At 38.0% G+C, this 20,490-nt stretch overlaps 1 protein-coding gene across 6 annotated transcripts in view; it reads left to right on the top strand.

The window, feature by feature from the left end:
• FAF1 (Fas associated factor 1) overlaps positions 1–20,490 on the top strand; it is a 174,585-nt gene that overhangs the window by 140,441 nt on the left and 13,654 nt on the right. For all 6 annotated transcript variants that reach the window (XM_075155797.1, XM_075155795.1, XM_075155793.1 and 3 more), the window contains 5 exons: positions 385–521; positions 3,127–3,215; positions 13,525–13,605; positions 14,011–14,088; positions 18,181–18,396. In XM_075155797.1, the coding sequence (XP_075011898.1) occupies positions 385–521; positions 3,127–3,215; positions 13,525–13,605; positions 14,011–14,088; positions 18,181–18,396 (601 nt within the window). The remainder of the gene's footprint in view (positions 1–384; positions 522–3,126; positions 3,216–13,524; positions 13,606–14,010; positions 14,089–18,180; positions 18,397–20,490) is intronic.

A 20,490-nucleotide genomic window follows, 5' to 3' on the forward strand; every position in this document is an offset into this window, starting at 1 on the left:
TTTTATACTTCGTCATGTTTACTAGATTATGGCTCTACTTAGTTTCTCTTTAGAAGTTTTTAGCAATTGATTTAGCATGATTATTTGAGGGGGGTTAGTTTTGAATTATAGCCTGCAGAATAGTGTAACAGGAAATGGAATTTTCCATCAACTAAATCACTGTCTCAACCAGTTATTAATTGTTTTAATTTAGACAATCTGGGATCTATCATATTTGTAAATATTCTCATAATTTAATCATTAAAAGGGAGAAAGAGCTCTAGAATTGAATGCAGAAGCTTAGATGTTAAACAGTAGATAACACTCACCTGAATGTAGCTTTTTTTTTTTTAAAACTGACTTCAAAAACACCTCTACACTGTTAACTTTTTTCCCCCCACATAGGTTTCTGACGATGTGCACTAGACACTTCGGGAGTGTTGTAGCCCAAACAATTCGAACTCAGAAGACAGACCAGTTTCCACTTTTCCTTATTATTATGGGAAAACGATCATCTAATGAAGTATTGAATGTAATACAAGGTACAGTTTTCACTTTATATTAAAAGTGGTTCTTATGTGAGTATTGAAACTGTTAGAAGACATCTTTGCTAACTGTTTCATTTTCAAGATGTTCAGAATATGAATTTATTTCACACAAGAAGCTTTCAGTTGCCATTGTGTAAATAGCTACTATTCATAAATACTATTAACATAGTATTAGAGACTGAAGTTGCCGTGACTGTAGTAGTAGAATCATAGTTTAAGTTTTTCAGTTTTTTTGAAGTAGAAGCCAAATCTCCTGAATAAGGAGCTACACTTAGTTTTCCAAATTTATATCCATATAAAATTACTGATTTCCAAAAGATTTTGCCTGCACTTCTTGTGCTGGAATGCATTTGGTTCTCTGTGTGTAGTTCCTTGTTAACATGTGGACTCCTGTTGCATGTAGTGGGCTAATATATTTGAACATGAGTTGCTTTTTCAGACCTGCCTGCAGCATTGAGACCCCAAATTGGATCAGAATTTTAAGTTGCTAATATAATCTCACATAAATGAAGCTTTCTGGCTTGCATGAGCAGTTCTTTCTCGTATAACCATTCCTCTGATTTCACTGACAGCAAGATGACTTAGATGTGGAGTGATGCCCTTTGACTGCTGTTCTCAGTAACTCTTCAAATTAAAATACATCAAAGAATGGCTGCCTCTCACTTCTTCTGCTTTCTCCACAAGCTTGCCTTGATGACACTGTGTCCTCATTTATTTATTGCTTATATCTAGCGATCTTTATTCTAATCTCCTTATTTTCCTGAGGAAATTCAGCCTCAGGAAATACTGCCTTCTGCAGACAGCATTACTGTTTCCTTCTGCATATGGGATTAATAATTTTCTTGAGGAATCGCAGTGCTCCTTCCTATGGCCAAAATTGTGAATTTTGTATGGATTTTGTCTCCTTAGTGCAAGGTACAGCACAACACTAATTCATGGTACTTCTGTCACTTAGAAAACTTATTTCACACAAATAACCTTATAAATAGATTTTCTTGTTTTTATAACTCTGCAGCATAGTTCAGCACGTGTATAACTTTAAGCACCTGTGTTATCCCACTGAAGCCAGTGGTGCTTACTGGCTTAAATTACTTAACTGTTTTAGCAACTTGGTGACTCAAAGCCATAATATAATGCAGCTTTATATTATAAAATAATCCAAATTATTTCACTGCATTCATTAAGTTTTAATGATTTTTCAGGTTTTCTGCAAACAATCATTTGAACTAAACTAAACTGAACTGATCATCTATCGCAGCCTTACTTAAATTTATCTTTTAACAAAAATCAAACGTGCTGTGCATGTTATTTTCCCATGAATTGGGACGCTGGTATCTTTTAACGATGTGCCCTCAAATGAATGGTAGTGTCTGAAGTCATGCGTGTTGTAGCATGCGGGATAACATTTTCTGCTAAGGTAGCAAATGCTAGAAATAGGAACAATGAGGGCTTTTCAGGGCTGGGTGAGAAGGCATGTTTACAGAAGAGATACAACAATAGAGAAACTTAAGTCCCAGTGGTGTTTACTGAAATGCAAACTGTCTAAGTTTGCTTTCGATTTTTATTTTTTCCTGGGGTTGGAATCTATGGGGACAGTTTTGTTTTCTTTAGTGGTACTGTGGCTTCTGGTTAGTTTACTCCTTTTAAAATTTTGACCAGCATCACCAATATAAATCTAGCTTTTGTTGGTATTGTTCTGTGAATGTCCAAAGACTGTTTAGGTTGGCAGGTGATAAGAGTTTATAGTTTTAGACCATTTCTCGTGGTCTAAGACATTTTAATTACTATGACAAGTGGCTCTAATGGGTAGTCTAGTCTTCAGTTTAAGAAGAAAAAACAAAGACTGGGTGCATCTTGGTAAGAAATTAAACTAATCTTTCAGTCTTACTGAAGACTGGAGGCACGCTGGTAGAAAAATGCGAGGAGGTATCTGTTTTCCTATGCATGTGCTGTATTTCTTGATACATACACAGATGACTGACTTTTCCATTATTATTAGCTTTACAAGTTTTATCAGAAGTAAATACACTGAAGAGAATATATTATAATATTTGAAGTTTTACTACTAGTTATAACTGAATAAAAATATGTGCGCACATATCCATTTGATCACTGTATTCTGCTTTTTTTTCCGTTTTTTTTAAACCAATCCACTTGGATGCTGCTGCCAACATCCTACCTTTTGTTACCAGACTAAGCAATTGCTTCAGTTTCCCTGATTATACCTGGGAATTCTAAAACTTACAGGTTTTACAAATCAATTTCATGTCAAGGAACCCCAGATATAGGAAAGGTTATAAACCTTTCCTCTAACATCAGTGATTAAAAGAAAAAATAGAATTATTCCATGCAAGCACAAACCACCTAAAATTTTAGCCTATGATCAACATTTCTTTGTAAAAACAATTTTGAATTTTCAATAAAAAGGCAAATTAAAAGCATTCTGTTGAGATACTTGCATTTGCTACTCTATTTGCATTTTCTACTCTACTTCTGTTTTTTAAGTCTGGCTATTTCTTATTGATTAATTCTAAAAAGACTTCTTTTTTGTTTAATAACTTTAATGATAGGAAGTTCAGCTATCTTCCTTTGTTGCTAGGTAACACAACAGTGGATGAGCTAATGATGAGGCTGATGGCTGCAATGGAGATCTTCAGTGCCCAGCAGCAGGAAGACATAAAGGATGAGGTGAGCGTTGAAAGTTACTGCAGATACCTACTGGCTTCCACGAATCACTGGGGATGCAAAATTAACCAGATGTTTCTTTAGCCAATGAAGTTGGGTATGATGTGTTTTAGTGTCTCTTCCATCATCAGAGGTTAAAAATTTTAAGTCTCCTTTGTGTATTTATTTAGGTCTTTCAAAAAAACTCCTCCTTATTGGTTTACTGTAATTTTCAGTTTGTTTCTTTTTCTGAACAGTAGTCATGAGTAACCGTTTACAATTGCAGTGGTATCATAGAGCTTAATATGCTCATACAAGGAAACGACAATCAGGTTTTTTCCCAATGACCAGCTTCAAGTCATAGGTAAAAACCAAAAATAGATTAGATTGATATATCTTAAATGTATACGTTTAAAAGGGGATTGAAAAGCAACCTTAACCCGAACTATACCAGTACTGAATCACCATTCAGAACAATGCAGAATGGGTAAGTGATGACAAGACTTTTCAAAAACAGTGTTTCAATTACATAGAAGTAGACACAGTGAGGTATACAGTTGAGAGATGTTCATCTGTTACCCTATAAATTGAGAGTGGCATTTTGAAGTAATGAAGTACTTAGTTAAGTATTTATAATAATAGGTGTGTTGCCATTCAAGATTATTCTTATCCTGTTGTGTAGACATTGATTGACAATAATTCACTAAACACATTCTTCACATTTAAATCTTATATCTCATTAGTATGAGATTTACCAATTATGGTTATAATAATATGAAGGCATAGTATCTGCACAAGATCTGTAGTTCATTTTTTCTTCTTTATTTATGCTATCTGTAATTCATTGGTAAAGAAATTGACTTTAATTTTGTTAATACTGAACACAAATTTTAATATGAGGATTACAAAAATCCAAGGCACAATATAGTTTAATTTTTTATTCCATTTTAACAGGAATATGTCGGGTATGGGGGGTTTTTATGCTTTTAATAAGAAGGTAAAATTCACATCAGAGATGAGTTCCAAGAAAGGTTCAGAACTGGAAACTATAAAAGCTGATAGAAATGAAGAAAACAGAAGGAAAGAAAAGCATATAAGGGCAGAGAGATAAGAGCAAATAAGGGATAGGAGAAGGAACTAGAAGTAGGAGCGATAGAGAGTGGAATAGAGGGAGGAACAGGAGACCAGAACAGTTGTCCAGAAAAGGGGAGATCAGTATTCAGGAGAGAAGAAGGTGGGGGCAGGTCAGATAGCGATAAACCTGTCCTAGGAGGATAAAACCAGATAGGTTTGCAACTGAGAAAAACCTGAGTGTAAGGGAGACAAAGCTTAAAGAAAGAGAAGACTTGGTAGCCTTGAGGCCGTGATCGCAGAACGGGGAACTGGCTTCTGCACCCTGAGTTGCTGTGGGTCCTTCCCTGGGTGGCCAAGAACAGTGACAGTCCAGTAATGTATGTCCCCATATGGTGATATGGATGTCTCCTGACTTCTTGCTCTAGGTGCTCTACTTACTCTAAGTGTGTAGAGAGAATGGAAAATTAATTTTTATACATTCCTCTAAAATCTACCTTTGTCCAAGTCTTCTGTAGTCTTTTCTCACATTTCCTTTTGTTTTCCTGTCACTGAGAGCACCAGTGACATTTCTTCCCCAACGGGAGTTTTTTCTAACACACTTTGACATTCGGAAAACTAATGGAAAATTTCATAAACTTTGGGGGCAGGTTTCCAGATGCTATGGGTTCTATACACCAAGAGGATATTTACTTACACCTTGGCTCCACTTGTTACAAGCACACTGAAAAGGTGATCTCAGGCACTTTCACCTTTGAAGCAGGAAGTTTAAAAACAAAAAAACAACCTCGCTTTATGAAATTACTATTCCAGAGAAGGGAGTATTTGACAAGCAGTCTGTACTCAATAGAGGGCTTTAGCCTGAAAAAAAAATATTGTCTTTTTGTGGTTTGCTACATAACGTGTAGCTTTCTTGTAAGTCTTGTACTTGACAACTTCAAGTGTTCAAACATCAACACCTTTTCTTTTTTAAGATCTTATTGCTGTTGGTGCAATTTTTTCCCAAATATTACAATAGCAAACAGGATACAGAGTCCGGTTTCTGTTACTGTTTTCTTAATAGCAACAGTAAGTCATCATAAAACCACAAGAAGATAAGCAGAAAATTCTTCTGTGTTTTAAAAAGAGAAGTCATCTATATAGCTTTGCTGTAAACAGAAGTGTGTGTGAGAGAGAAACAGAACTGGAAACACTTGTAAATAACAGCATGAAATAATTAATGAGTCAGTTTATGCAGCTGAACTTCTCCACTTTGGATTTTTAACTTGCATGCACATGAAAGCTTCCAACACAGCTATTGCATAATTCTGTCCAGCACAGCATGTTTTGCAGTGCCCTCTGATGGTTATTTCAGTACAGGGTGACTATTACCACTGCCGGCTAATGGTACAGGTATTTGCCGTGATGCTGGCTGTAGCTGTTCAGGCATTGCTTTAAGTCAGCTCCCTGTCACTGGTCATCGACTGATGGAGTAGGCAGGATGCTCAGAACAGCATCACTGACTTACCTCACCTGAGCAAAGTGAGTCACTTCATTAGCTGGTGGTAATAGTGTGGTTACCTAAATCCTGTGGTTTTGCATTCATGTATTAGTAAAATTTACTGGTGTAGCCTCATAAAATTTTAATCAGGCAAATTTGGGGCATATTTCTATGTCAAGTGCTAAAATACCGTCATTTAACCAGCAATTGGATTTAAATTTTAGATTTGTATGTTGTGTTTGATTAAGCTTTTTCTTACATAATCTCCAAAGAAATACCTTAAAAACATTGAGATGCATATGTGTACTCATAGTAATCCAACGTACCTGTTTTGAGGTACAGTGATGTATAATTTAGGCACCCATTTTCTCTCCCAAGCTTTCTTAAAAAAGATCAATCTGCCGTCCCATTCTTCTCCCTGCCCCTCCAAAGCTTCTGGGTCAATCATGAACCATTGGGCCTGTTGCTTGCTGCCTGTCAGCTGTGTTGACCAGATGACACTTTGGAAACCTCCTGCCTCTTTTGGACCGCACCGTTGACGTGCCGTTATCGATACGTGGTCTGGCTGTTGTGCTGTCTGTTTTTATAAGTTTGCTATTGAAATTGCCATGGTAACAAGCCACAAAAAATAAAATATGATCAGCAGCATACTGGCGTGCTCATGTGGCACTTCTGATAAGAAGTGGCCAATGGATAATTAAATGGTGGGTTCAGTGGCATCAACAGCAGCAAGGCCAGTTGGCCAGGAGACCGTCCCACCCTTGTCAGTCTAGGCTCTGAAGTCCAACCTCAGGCTGCGTATGCAGAATTACTCTGAGGCTGCACTAACGACTTCATACATATTTCCTTTTCTAACCACGTTTGCTCCTCTGGCCCGCACTATCAACTAAATGTTGATACCTCAGCCACTGTTCAGGCAGTGGGGTTGGGGATTTTTGCAAAGAGGAGACAAACGCCGCTAAGGAGTTTCTCCTGTAAGCGAAGGAGGGTATCTCAGAGCAGGGACGGCCGCCCTCTGCCACTGCTGATCAAGGGGTGAACTGAGATTTTTCGGGGACTGACTTTGAAAAGAGCGCGTAGTATCAGTTCCTCTTAAGTCTCAGTGCCTGGTGCTGGACTTAGGAAAACAAGTAATAACTGTAAAATATTGTACGCCCTGGAATGTCCATTTTTAAACACCCTGGTAGCTTGCTTACTTTAATTGGATAGTTAAATAATCATCTCAGCGTGGCGTGATGGGCCCAAATAGATCCGAGTTAGTTCCTTTGTGAGATTAATGCGAAGAGATACGTGATTAAATCCTGGCATTACAGCGCAACACACCTGTTCTGGGCCGATCCTGGACATTTTTTCTCCGTTGCCTGAGGAGGAGGCTTCTCAAAGGATTACAGTAACACTTTTTGACAAGCTTATACAGGGTGGAGTTTCCATGTAATGACAGGGCTCATTTGATGATGTCTCAGTAATGCATTCTTTTTATTTTTGCTGTCAACATTTATTACTGTAGAAGCATTGACTGTTACACAGCTGGTCCAACTTGTCCACATTTAAGTAACAGTAGGTCTCTCGTCGTGTTTATTTTTGTCGTTACGCAACACTAGCACTCCTGCTCTCGGATTAGACTTCAAGGTGGAATTGCAATACCCACAGTTGCTCCAAAACCCTTCTTATTTTTACAAATACCAATTAAAACCTTCAATTCACTTTAAACTATGTCTGCTGACACGCTGTTTTCTTTAATGTAAAAGAGAGATACTTAAGAATTTTTAAACTGGAAAAACTGATGTAAACAGACTGACTGAAGATAAACTGTAGAAAAATGTAGACCTGGAGAGTCACCATCTTTGCTCTCTGATCTTAGGTGACATCTCTTCTTCCTAGATCCTGCTACAGCGTGAGGAAAATGTAGGTCCTTCCTGACCAATATCTGGATGGGGATTTAAAAAATATGTAAAAGAAAACAAACAAAAACTCCAAAACATCAACATAAATTCACCTTCCTTTCCCTGCCACAGCACTTTGTAAAAGTATGCTTGCGTGTCCATCCCAGCCCTCTCTTGTGTTAGGTGGGGCTTTATGGCCAAATGTTACTTTAATAACTTTGCAGTTAGAAGCCTGGTATCACCATGTCTTCCTCCTCTTCTGCCTCACTGCTGTCAATTGTAAGGGATTTCCTTCTTTTTTTTTTTGATACGATAATTCAACAGTTTTAGCTTCCACACCTTTTCTCTTTCTTCTTCCAAAGATATATCTGACAGCCACAAAGGAAGCTAAAGAGGATCAGTCCTAGTGCATTTTCTCCTAATCTGTGGTCTGTTCGTCTTTTCCTCCTTCAGATCGGTTCTTTTCTCCACTCCTTACCTGCAGTTGTGTTCTCCAGTTAGAGGGTGGCCTAAGTGCTTCCATCAGCTGGGCAGGAGACCCCTGCAATTTCTCTTTAGGCACTGAAGCTCACACTAAAATCAGTAGAAATCAGGCATCTGAATACCTTTGATAATCTGTGTTCCATCTAACACTGTCATGTGTATCATGGTATATAGTATTTGCACAACAGGAGGTTATGAGAATAAATACATGAAATTCATTAAATTCCAAAGCACAAAAGTATTATGGTGATGACAGCCATCTAGCGAAGATTGTGATTTAACCCCTCAAAAAATCCAATTAGCACATTTACTAATTATTACTAGTTATAACTAATTAAACTACAGTAATCAAAATTTATTTCATTAAATTTTCCTATTTTGTATTTGTAATATGATAGCACCCCAAACGATTGGTTTCCCATTGTGCACTTCACTGCACTGACACACCAGCAGAGGCGAGTGCCGCCTTCGAGAGTTTACGACCCGTTTTGAACTTTGACAAAGTGCAAGGTAACGACAGAGGAAAGGAAGAAGATAAAATGAAACTATTCTTTAGTTCAGGTGGCTTTTCGGCTATACATGTTGATGGCTTCAGGCACTGAATATTAGCTTAGTTTCTCTTCCTAAACAGCAGCTTTCCCTGCTATACAGCCCGGGTGGGTAGATGTTGTAGCAGGACTGGCTGGCTTGTTTCCCGTGGAAAGTCACTGCAGGACTGCTTCTTAAAGGTTTTGGGTTTGGTTTTTTCCTTGTCACTTGAGGTAATTCCCAAAAATCAACATCTAGAACTGGGCTTTCAGCCTTCGATACAGACAGGCAGGGTCCTCCAACGGTTCTGCATTGTTCTGCCCTCGCGCCCTGCCCCGTCCTGCCTCCCCACCCGAGGTTCTGCCGCCGCAAAAACGTTCAGAGGTTTGTCTTCATCGTTCTCATATGCCTACGTACATTCTGCGTACGCTTTTCCTTCTATATATTCCCCATCATGTATATTTAAGTTATACAATGTGCAAGTCTGTCATCTTAGTGAGTCAACCTTCATTGCACTGGTTTGTTTGGACAAAGGGGTGTTTCTCTTTAACGCTCCCATGAATAGCCTTGAGCACTTGCAGATTTTAATTTCAGGAGTGGTTCAGTGAAATGAACTGTCTTTCAGATAAGCGTTCAGCGTTTGTAAATACACTCTCTTTTTTTGTCTTTCTTGTAACAGCCATTTACTCACTGATGCTCTGAGAAATGTCTTCTGCTCATGGTTATCTTCTCAAGTTCTGTCTCGTCTGGTTTTACTTCACAGTAAAACTGATCCCAAAGGGCAACGGAGAATAAAGTATAACACATCTCCCTGAGACAAATCAGGTGCAAAGCTGATTCCTGGGGTTAAATCATTAAATCCTACCTTCGGAAACAACAACGATAAATTAAAAAAATCCCAGAAGGGCCAATGCTGACTTTTACAGCAAAATAACCAATCCAAAAAGCCAAATGTATTGTGTATTTTTTTCCCCTGTGTAATCTGCAGGAAAAGGGGGCATTGCTGTCCTAAATGCAATCGGGACTCTCCCGTTTCCATCATCTTGCATCTGAAAATGCCTGCTGTTAGGTGCTTCAGGGGTAACGTCAAGAAATGGTTTAGGGAATAATTATTGGAGAGAGTTATCCTAAATTTCTTCTAAACCTTAACTGTAAGTTTTTCTTAGTCTTGTAGCTCTGGCTATTACTCAAGAGAAGGTTTTACCTGGTCCATTGTAACTATCTCATGAATATAAGTGTTTACTATTTTTGTTATAACTTTGTAATATGTGTGATAGCAAAGAAAATTCATAGAAGATGAAGAACATATTCTGTGGATAAATGCAATTTTTTTTGAAGTATCAACTTTCATTGAATAAATGTCCCCCTATTGTTGCATTGTCAAAATGGGAAAGCAGAGATCTGTGACTTTTTCCCTTTAAGGAGCAGAGGAGAGTTGTCTCCTCATGGCATGCCCAAAACCCCTGGGATGTGGATGAGTAGATTCACACCAGCCTTTGGTTGCTGCTGTGGAATTCAGAAATGCCGAGTGTAACCCTTGTTTCTGATGAAGGCTTTTTAAGTGACCTGCGATAAGCCGGTGTCTGTTCACACCTTGGTTTCTTGAAAAAGGAAGATGGCAATTTTACCTTCATTGCAAAAGTATTGTGGAGGTGCATTTATTGATGTTCAGTGGATGCTGCAATTTATGTAGGGTTTAACAGCTACCTCAGATTTTGCTAGTGGATAATACTTATGACATTTTTTAAATTAATTATTAGTGGTATGACTATTCTTTTTTTCTGCATGTGTTCTTTCTTAGGGCAATGACAGATTCTCTGCAAACATTTTCTTCTGCTTTTTCTGTCACCATTATGAATTTTCTTTTGTTGCTTTTGGTAAACTTGAGTCATCCTCATACTTTGTATGGTTTCTCTGGAGGAAGAGATGACTAAAATAACAAACTGCATTACAAAAAGGAGAACTGCAGTATCTAATGTTTAAAATTTGTCTAAGGTGTAACTCTGAACCAGAGAATATTATAATTTTTCCATAATCTCCATAGAGGAGGTGATTCCTGTAGAGCGTGAGCAGTATTAACAAAACACAGGAGTAGGTACAAAGAGACATTTCATAGGATTACATCTGCTTCTTACCTAAAGAAATCTGGATTCCAGATTTGGTTTTAAGGTCTGTTTTCAGTAAGAACAATATTGTTTCAATGCGGTGTAAAGCTCGGTGGCATGGTCATTTACTTTTAGATGTGGCTCATTCATTTCTGTGAGGACCAGGCAATCATGCGTAGTAATTCTTCACATTCCTGACATCTTTTTCATAATCCACTTTTAGGACGACGATAATTGTGATGAGTAGGGAGGAAATAAATCTTTTTTTTTTTTAATGCCTGGAATTCATGTTTAGATTCTTGTTGTAGAATCTATAGTGTCAGTGGTTTTTGCAGTTATCATCCAGATTATATAAATTAAACCAATTTCAAAAATTCTTCAGTAAATCTCTCTGTAGATAAATGAATCCTGTGCTCATCACAAGTAACTTCTAATAACTTCCTTGAGTTTTCTAGACAGTTTGTAAAATGTAAAATAAAACCCAGTACTCAATTTCTTATAACTCTGATTAGTATATATTTTTGGAGTGAGTTTTTAACAATTCTTATAAATTTTTAAATTTTTACTTTTTGAGGATTGGTTTTCGTTTCGGTTTGTTTGGGTTGTTTTTGGTAAACTAAAGTAACTATATGTTAATTGCTAGCTATCTTTGATGAAGAAAAGAGCCTGTAGTTGCAATTGTTACATCTGACCTTTCAGTTTTCTTTTGGGCATTACTGGACTTGTCTGACCTTTGAAATTCAGTTAGTGTGTGATATGTGAAGTTGCAAAACATGAAAGTTAAATAGGTTCTCGCTGAAACAATTCTTAATATTTTTTTAAATACTTGTCCTCTCGCAGATTGCCTGAAGTCATCTTCTTTTAGTAGGTTGGTTTGGAAAGATAGTTTTAAGATTTAACTTTATGGTGTGCGTATGGAAAGTCTTAGTATAGATAGTGCAAATCTTTTTCCTTTGCTGTTACATTCCATCTATGAGAAGAGTTGGGAAAAGCTCTGTGTATTCAAGAAGCTTTCCTCATTTTTGGATAACATAAAAAATTGGAGCTGTTCAATTATTTCAACATGTGCTCTTCTCAGATATGGAATATTAATGTAGGGTAGTTTCTGCTATCAGGTTTGAGTTAATTTTTGAAGGTATTCCATGAACATCGCACATAAAAGCTTATCAAGGTCCAGAGAAGCCAGGAGGGGAATGGGTTATTCGGTGGTTATTGTCCTTTTTACATTTTGCAAGAATTACTTCTACTCATGTCTTAGCTTTGCTGAACAAAGTGATGGTTTCTCTATCTTCTGTGAATGAAATTTAAGACACACTGATTGTAGAGTAATCTTGGGTCCTGTTTCTATAAGGAAGAAGAGTTTCCTCTAAAAAGATCTTGTTACTTTCCAACTGGAGGTTGTATACCTTTTCCTGCAATTTGTCCTTTCCTCTTGTGGTCGCATGCTACTTTAGAGCTTTTTAACCACTAATACCTTAGAGTTTTGTTTGAGGAACACCCTGGCATGTTTGCATGATGTCATAGTAACAGCTAACGTATGCTCCTCCCATTTAGAATTGAGTTTTTGCCAAGTAGTGAAGTTTTGGAGAGAAAATTATCACTTTGCAAAATGATGCCTTTATGTGGAATAAACCTCGCAGATGAATGAAAAAATTAACATAATTCTTCAAAAAGCAGTAGGTGGTAGACTTTAATTTCTATGAAATACAGGGGACAGATTACCCCAGTGCAAGTGCTGTGTTACCGGTAACTACAGCAGTCTCACAGCTAAACCTTACTGATTTTTGTAGGGACCAGTGCAGCCTCTGTAGGGCTCTGGGAGGATTATAAGATGTAAGAGGCAGAGTCTGAAGCTATTGATGGTCACTTTGCTTTATCAGACATCACCCCAGTGCAGTTATTCCAGCTTTCAGGGATATCCACTTCTTGATCCTCCACGTATGGATGATGCCTCACTTTGTCATTCGTGTATTTTTAGTAAACCCTTATTTTTTTATGCTGTGATCGTTAATAAGATACTTTGCTAGGTTTGCTGGTTTGAAGTTGGCATGCTAACTCATGTTTTTTGTCTGCCTGCATCTGTGCATTTGAGACACTTCAGAGCAGGACTTGCCACTTTCCCATCTCGTATAACATTCAGCACAAATGTGAACTGAGGCCTCTGGATGATGTTTAACAGTCATGACCCTGGATGGATCCTACTGAGGGTGTTTTTACCAAGGCAGGACCTGGGAGGAGGCCTTCTCTCGCAGGACAAGCCATTAACTGCTGTCAGTCTGAGGCGGAGAGCAAATTAAAATCCAGCCTCATCCTTTAAACCTCGCTCTGTCCTTCCCTATTACAAGACCATCCAAATTGTTGGCTGCAGGAGTGAGATCCGTGCGAGATCCTCCCCGGCACCAGCCCACACGGGCCCCTCCCGCGACCCCCTCCCCGCCTGGCTGGCGCGGGCGGGGGCTGCACGGGCCACGGCCGTGGTAAAGAGGGCAAAGAGCCTTGCTGCCAGATCCAGCCCTCGGGCCGCGGCTTGGACACGCCAATCCGTTACATGGTAATTGAAACATAGCTTTAGGTAAGTCATAATTTTTAAAGCCAAGGTCGCCCTTGAGGCATTTCTGAAATAATTTCTCCTAGCCGTAGTTAGATGAGTAAGGCAGTCAAATATTGTGAAGTCACTGAGGTTAAAAAGTGCTGGTGAACATAAAGATATATATCATATTGGTCCACTGTTAGCTGATATTTTTCCTTTCTTTTCTTTTCTTTCTTTTTTTTTTTTTCTTTAGGATGAACGTGAAGCCAGAGAAAATGTGAAAAGAGAGCAGGATGAAGCGTACCGCATATCACTGGAGGCTGACAGAGCAAAGGTGTGTGCAGGGTGAAGGGATCACGTGAATGTCGGGGTGGGAATCTCTCCATAGTTGGTGAAACGTCTCTGGTGCAGAGGACTGCCCGCCTTCAGTTCTGCTCTTAGGGTAAGACGGTTGCTGTAGGAGCCATTATTGCCCTCAGTGGTTATAAAATGGCACGAGATACAGTCACTAGGAAGACTTGACTACATCTTTTTGCTAAAACAGTCCTGGCCTCACTTAATAATAGAAGTTGGGAAAGGAATGACAGGAAAAGATCACTTAATAAATATCCTATTTCTTATATTAATTTCTACAGAAAAGTTGAGACGTTTCTTTGCTTTTGTATAGCTAATGCACATGATTAAACACAGCTGTGGAAAGCGAGGGGATACATGTGTGATCGCTGTTTGTGTTTATTAGAGGGAAGCGCAAGAGAGAGAAATGGCAGAGCAGTTTCGCTTGGAACAGATTCGGAAAGAACAGGAGGAAGAACGTGAGGTGGGATGTTTTACCTTTTCTGACAACTTTTTGGATTCATGAAGCTTATGGACATTGCAACTTTAATTCAAAGTATACTTTTTATGTGAACGTAATTTTTTTAATTAATTAATTTCTTACTATATATCTAAAAAACATAGTGCAGCTAAATCATTTTCATCCACTGTTTAATAGCTTTTCTGTTCTATCATCTGGGTCACAATTACATCATCTGGGTCTGAATTACAGCCAGATATTAGATAGGCCTGCTAACAGGAGATCCGTGCTCCATAAATGGTGGAATCTTTGGGAACCTCTAATCTTGTTTCTGCAGACACTCCTTTTGAAAATATAATACCACGGAGCCCTTTCATTTCTTCCAGGAAGTAGCACAAAGCCTAGCTGCAATCCTGATCAAGCAAGTTGCCAAATTTAATTTGGGAGACAAAAGACCTTTTAAAAAAATTTTAAGGAAAAAAGAATTCCAAAATCTAGAAAATTGGGTTTATGGTACATTTTTAAATTTCTAAACAGTCTTCTACAGAATCTTCCTTAGAATGAAAACTGTGTTTAAATGAACACTTTACATCTCTAGGCCTATATAAGAAACCATGTGCTGTGAAGAGTACAGTTCCTCAAACTCTTGTTTTGTAGATTCTCTTAATTTTGTAGATTCTGAGGGTCCCAGTGCCTGTCAGAGATGGCCCCTGCAGCCTCTTTCAGGATCTGGGCTAGCTCCTGTCCTAGCTGTGTGTCTATGTAGTTATTTACATAAAGCATCATGTACACGAATTTACTTATATTAGTGACTTCTTTTTTTTCACCTCCTGGCAAATACAAAATATGGTAAAAAGGCTGGGGTACAGCCATGTTTCTTCCCCTGAAGTCCCACCACATTTCAAAGGATAGGTAAAATAGACTAGTCATTAAAATATTTCCACCTGTTCTGTGAAGTTCTTGAATATAAGTCCTTACAGAACTGCTGTGAAACACAGCTGATACTTGAAAAGGACTTTGAAACCCTTGAATAAAATTTTCAAAATGAAGGTGATATTCACATATAAATGACTGAAATCACAGTTGATTGGGGGTTGTCTTTTGACTTCTAGGCATATAAGATTCTGTGAGCCAGTTGCTAATGAATACAAAGCTATATCAGCATCCCTATTGAATATATATTTCCTGAGTATGTTTCCAGTATTATATCAAATATAAGTAAAATATAAATATTAAAAATATTTATTCATTTATATAAAATATCAGAGTTCCAGTGTTTTTGGTGGACTTAATATAACTTCTTTGCTTTGACTGTCATGGATATGGAGACAGAAATTTGGAATTATATTCTCATTTAATTCTCCACTTAGTTAAAGTCCTTGGAACTCATGGAATCCTGATAAATCACAGCCTTGCTTATTCCCCCCCTACACGTGACTTAAATGTATACTTGACATTTCAGTCTTGTGTACTTTGCTGATGTATGAAAAAATTGCATTATACAACTGCAAAAAAGTTGGCTACGAACACATTTATTATTCCCAGAGATAAACCCAATAAACAAACTGTATGAGCAATGCATTTGCATATATATATTTTGACCAAGATAATTGCATTAAAAAAACTGAACCATTTAAGCATTCGAGAACCTTTTAAACAGTACTGTGCTGTAAATACTAAATTCAGTCCAAACAGTAGTATTGAATGGTTTAGGAAAGATGCAGTCCACTTCTTCCTTATTATCCTACAGTATCTGATGACTTATTTAGCTCCTGTTGTTAACGTAAGCCAAGAATGGAAGCTAAAACACAACTGAAGGAGCAGTGCCCAAAACCGGACTGTGAGAATTGTGTCAAGAATAATTGTAAGACGGCAATTCTGTGAGGTTAATAGCGATCGAACATAAATCAGTACTGTAGCAGTAACAGGCTGTTGAGGAATCAGCTCATGCACAGATTCAAGAAAGAAGTATGTTTTTCTTTTTTTAAGTAATTTTGCACGCATAGAAGCAATAATTAATTCTGCTTTATTATATCTGCTCCTGAACCTTTTCTGATACCTTGGCCTTTTGGAAATCGTTTTCTTATGCAAAGGCTGCAAGACTGGTCCATGTTATCAAAATATACCTGGGCTTCTCTGTTCTAATGTAGAGTGCAGTAATGAAAATAATAGGATCTGTTTGTTTAGTAGAACAAAAGGGATTTTAACAATAATGTTTACTAACACTCCCCATTTTCAAGTATACAGATTACTTAAACTGAATTGTTCTGCAACAGTGTTTACTTACAGAAGTGGCTTTATGTTCAGTTCGTATGTTTAAAATCTGACTATTGAGCTATTCACATACTGAACATCTTTTTATCAACAGACTGAAATTGCTTGCTCAGGTCCAAGAGTTATTAATGTGATCCATCACATCATTGTTTTCTGACTTGGTTTGCGGGTACAGAATATCCACTGTAAATTGCCATTTTATGTTGAAGCCTTGGAGACTAGTTACTTCAGGGAGCGACGCACTCTTTGCACAAAGAAAAGAGCTCTAATGAGCTACTGTTGTTTATTTTTCTATAATATAATTGATTGGGTTCAGTAAATAATGTAGCATCTGTTGTTATACTGTGTGGGGAAATGTCAAAACAGAAAGATAGTAAGCAGGTGGTTGAGAATGGAGAGAGAGAAAATTAAAATAGAATCTATTTAAAATATAATCTCATAGTAGATGAGCAAAAATGAACTCAAGTTCTATGTATAAATATTTATACTGAGATATAATTTGCTCAGAGGTTCGTGTGTAAGAAGTAGACTATTTAAAAACCTTCATAATCTTGTTCCTGCCCAGTCCTTTCCCTTTAATGTAATCATCCTCCATCAGTTTCTGTTACTAAATGACCTTGCGGAGGTTTTCAAAGGCACAAATAGCAACTGTGTATCTTGAAGGTTCCTTGAAAATCTGGTTAAATCCATGCCTGACTGCCTCTTCCGTTTGGAAAATTGTCTTTTTGGCATATTTTGGGGGAGGCAGTGTGATCATGCTGCCTCTTCCATTCATTGACATTCTCATTAACTGCTGCCTCAAGTGAGGTGATGCTGTAACGAGGCTGCTTTCTCCGTGTGATCTAATTTTTAACAGATGCCTGTCCATGAGTACCGACAGCGCTCAGTACCCTCAAAAATCAAGCCCACCTCTTTCAGCAGTCTAATATTAGGCATCAATTTTTTAAAAAAACTTCTGATCAAAGTATTAGTGGTGTAGTAGCTCCCAGAGGCAGAGAACAGAGAACACAGACTTGGCTCCTGCCCTTAAAATCTTGACGTCAGCAGTATACAGTATACAGTCAGCAGTATACACAGTGTTAGCAGGAAGACAATCATACGCATTTTCAGATGTGTAATGTCATTGCAATTTTGGGGCTGATTTCATGCAAGTTGTTGCAGAAAACGTGCACACCTGTGCTTGGAACCATCTTCCTGCAAATAATAATAGTAATTACTGGCTTTAAATCTTAAAGCTCCCCTTTCTGTCCTCCCAGTTTTCTTCCTTGACCTTTCCTACTTTTATATGTACTCTCTGTATCTAATGTACCTTCATGATATTTTTAGTTATGTCTTTTAACAGTGTTTTAGTTTATTTATAGTAAATCTCCCGCATATATTTCTTTTTACTCTGAACTGCCACTAAGGGTCTTGTCTTTGCTACAAACGGTCAATTACTCTGTGCAAGAGGAAGGCAATTTGATAAGTGCATTTAAAGAAATACTTTTACTGCCTTTTAATTTATACCCTTTAAGGAAGCAATTGGCCACTTGACAATTATTCTCTCATTCAAATTTTTTCCAAGGCTTTCTGCCAAATGATTAAATTACTTATCCCCATCATGCATTAACTGTAGACCTAATAATATGTGTTATAAGGAAGGATTTATTTTAATTAGTTGTCTGGTGGGCTGTTATTAAGGAATGAATAAAAATGATTTTGTCATTGAGATATAAAGCACAGCTATGGCTCTGGAGCACTGTGGCACATCTTGAAGTTCTAGAAGAAATGAAAAGAAAAGCTTTCTGTCCTTTTCTTCTATTGCTAGCATTGCAACCTAAATGGTTATTTTTCCTTCCTCAGGCTATCAGGCTCTCTCTTGAGCAATCTTTGCCTCCCGAACCGAAAGAGGAGAGCACCGAGTCCGTCAGTAAACTGCGTATTCGGACACCCAGCGGAGAATTCTTTGAGCGACGATTCCTAGCCAGCAGCAAGCTGCAGGTTGTCTTTGATTTTGTAGCTTCCAAGGGATATCCTTGGGAGGAGTACAAGCTGCTGGGCACCTTTCCGAGGAGAGATGTGAGTAAATGCACCTTTCAGGAATAAATACCACTGCTTCTTACTCCTGTACGTTAGACAACTAGTATGTTATAGTATAGAAGGTCAAAGATATGCCCGAATATGTTAGAGTGCTGCCAAGCTCTGTAAGCAAGCCAGGTGCTAACCTACCAGTGCTATCATATGTTACATACAAAATTGCATTGCGAAATCTGTTTCCGGTGACATTGTAAAAAATCCTCCGTTTCTGAAAGAAACAAGTTGTGGACATATTCAATGAAAACTGCCCAAATATGCTGAGCCAGCATCGCTCACGTCCTGTTGTGAAGGAAGCCGCATCGATATTAGTACGCTGTGTAGGTCTGTTATGGGCTGGTACTTCTGATCTTTCTGGTTTTGCTGTTTTGATGCAGTTCCACGTTCTGAGCAAGGGAGGCTCAGTGTCAGACAGTATACAGTTATGAGCTAATCAGTACATTCTAATAAACTATTCATCCACCTGTTACATAATACCAGGAAATAATCATTTATATTTCCGACCTGTAGGTATATTTCCTACCTACATTCTAATGATGTACCTGCTGTGACCAATTTTCAAAATCAATACTGCTTTCAAAAGCCCATTAAATTCTGTTGATTTATCAACAGGTATTTATGTGCTGGTTACTAAGTTTCTCTGAAAATATACCGATATGTTTTCTGCTCTATTACAAATTAACTTTCATTTCTTATTTAGCCATTGTTACAGCAAAGGTAAAAGTCAGTGGGTCCAACTGTGCAGCAATTACCTGGGGCCCTGCATAAAAGGCAAAGGTAACAGGCACTACAGAGATGACAGTACAGAGCCAAGCAGTGATGGGTGAAGTTCGGCAGCTTTTTGGCCATACTGCCTCAGTACTGCAAACGAGGGGGGACAGCCCTGGCTCAGCCAGGGTTTTGTTTGCTGGGAGCATCTCGAGGTGACTGGTTAAACCGTTTTTCATCAAAGGAGCTCAGTAACTTGGGTTGTTTTTCCATTTTGTTTCCCATCACTGCCCCTAGAGGAAGTTCACTAGGAATAAGGCTCTGATTAGTGTGTTTACAGGTACTGTTTTGTAACAGATACCTCTTGCTTTATCGTCTTATTTGTAAGTACTCCACAAGTACTCCAAAGGGGAAGAAAATAATGTCCTTAGCAAGCATACAACCTTGAGAGTGGATGTGATTTCTGACCAATTTTGTATAACTCCGTGAACAGGACTGTAGTGCCTACAGCTTTTCTTCCACCTTGTCTTATATTGAGAATCCTAATCAGTCAGGCTGAAAAGCAGCATTTAAGGAAGCTCATTAATCACTAATTAACTTTACTCCTTAAGCATGTAATATCATTTCCAGTGGAACCAAAGACTAGAAGTCATCTATATTTCCTGGAATACTGATCGTTCACTTTACTTGACAGAAGAAAAACAATCTTTTAAGTCTAAACAATGTTTTTGTGCATTTTAAATATTCTGCAAGTCATACCTTTCTACCTGTAACATACTTACGCCTTAGTACATATTTAATATAAAAAAAACTACAAGTATATTACTCTAACTTTTTACATTTGTTTTGCACTTTAGACTGGCTGTTTCTGTACGTAATCACATCACCATCATTATTAATTTTAGTCCTCTGTAACAAACTCAAAAATTGACCATATGACTCACATAAGAACAAATTTAAAAAGGAGAGAAAATAAAAGAGACCACTGAATTAGAACAGGCTGGTATTTTCAGTACATTTGTGAAACTGCCAGGGAGAAAACGCTGAGGGAAAGAAAAGAGAATTTAATGGCAGAATACAGAGCCGTTGGTCTGTTGCGTGGGAAGCAAAGACCTTGTCATCTTTTTTCTATGATTCCAACCTAATAATGCCATGTATGCGGAGTCACATAAATGATTCATGCCGATTGACTCAGTGGCTGTGTATGAATCCGGTTGCCATTGTGACCACCAGAGCTACAACAGACAAAAAATAATCCCCAGGGGTTTGCTAACCACTGAGAACTATAAATGACATCTGCCATGTTCCCCAGGTTTGAAAAGTTGGAAGTGTGCAACTCCGTAGAGAGATGTAAAAAAAAAAAAGTCGTCA

The sequence above is a fragment of the Calonectris borealis genome, chromosome 8 (genome assembly GCF_964195595.1).
Source record: "Calonectris borealis chromosome 8, bCalBor7.hap1.2, whole genome shotgun sequence".
In the NCBI taxonomy this organism is placed as follows: domain Eukaryota; kingdom Metazoa; phylum Chordata; class Aves; order Procellariiformes; family Procellariidae; genus Calonectris; species Calonectris borealis.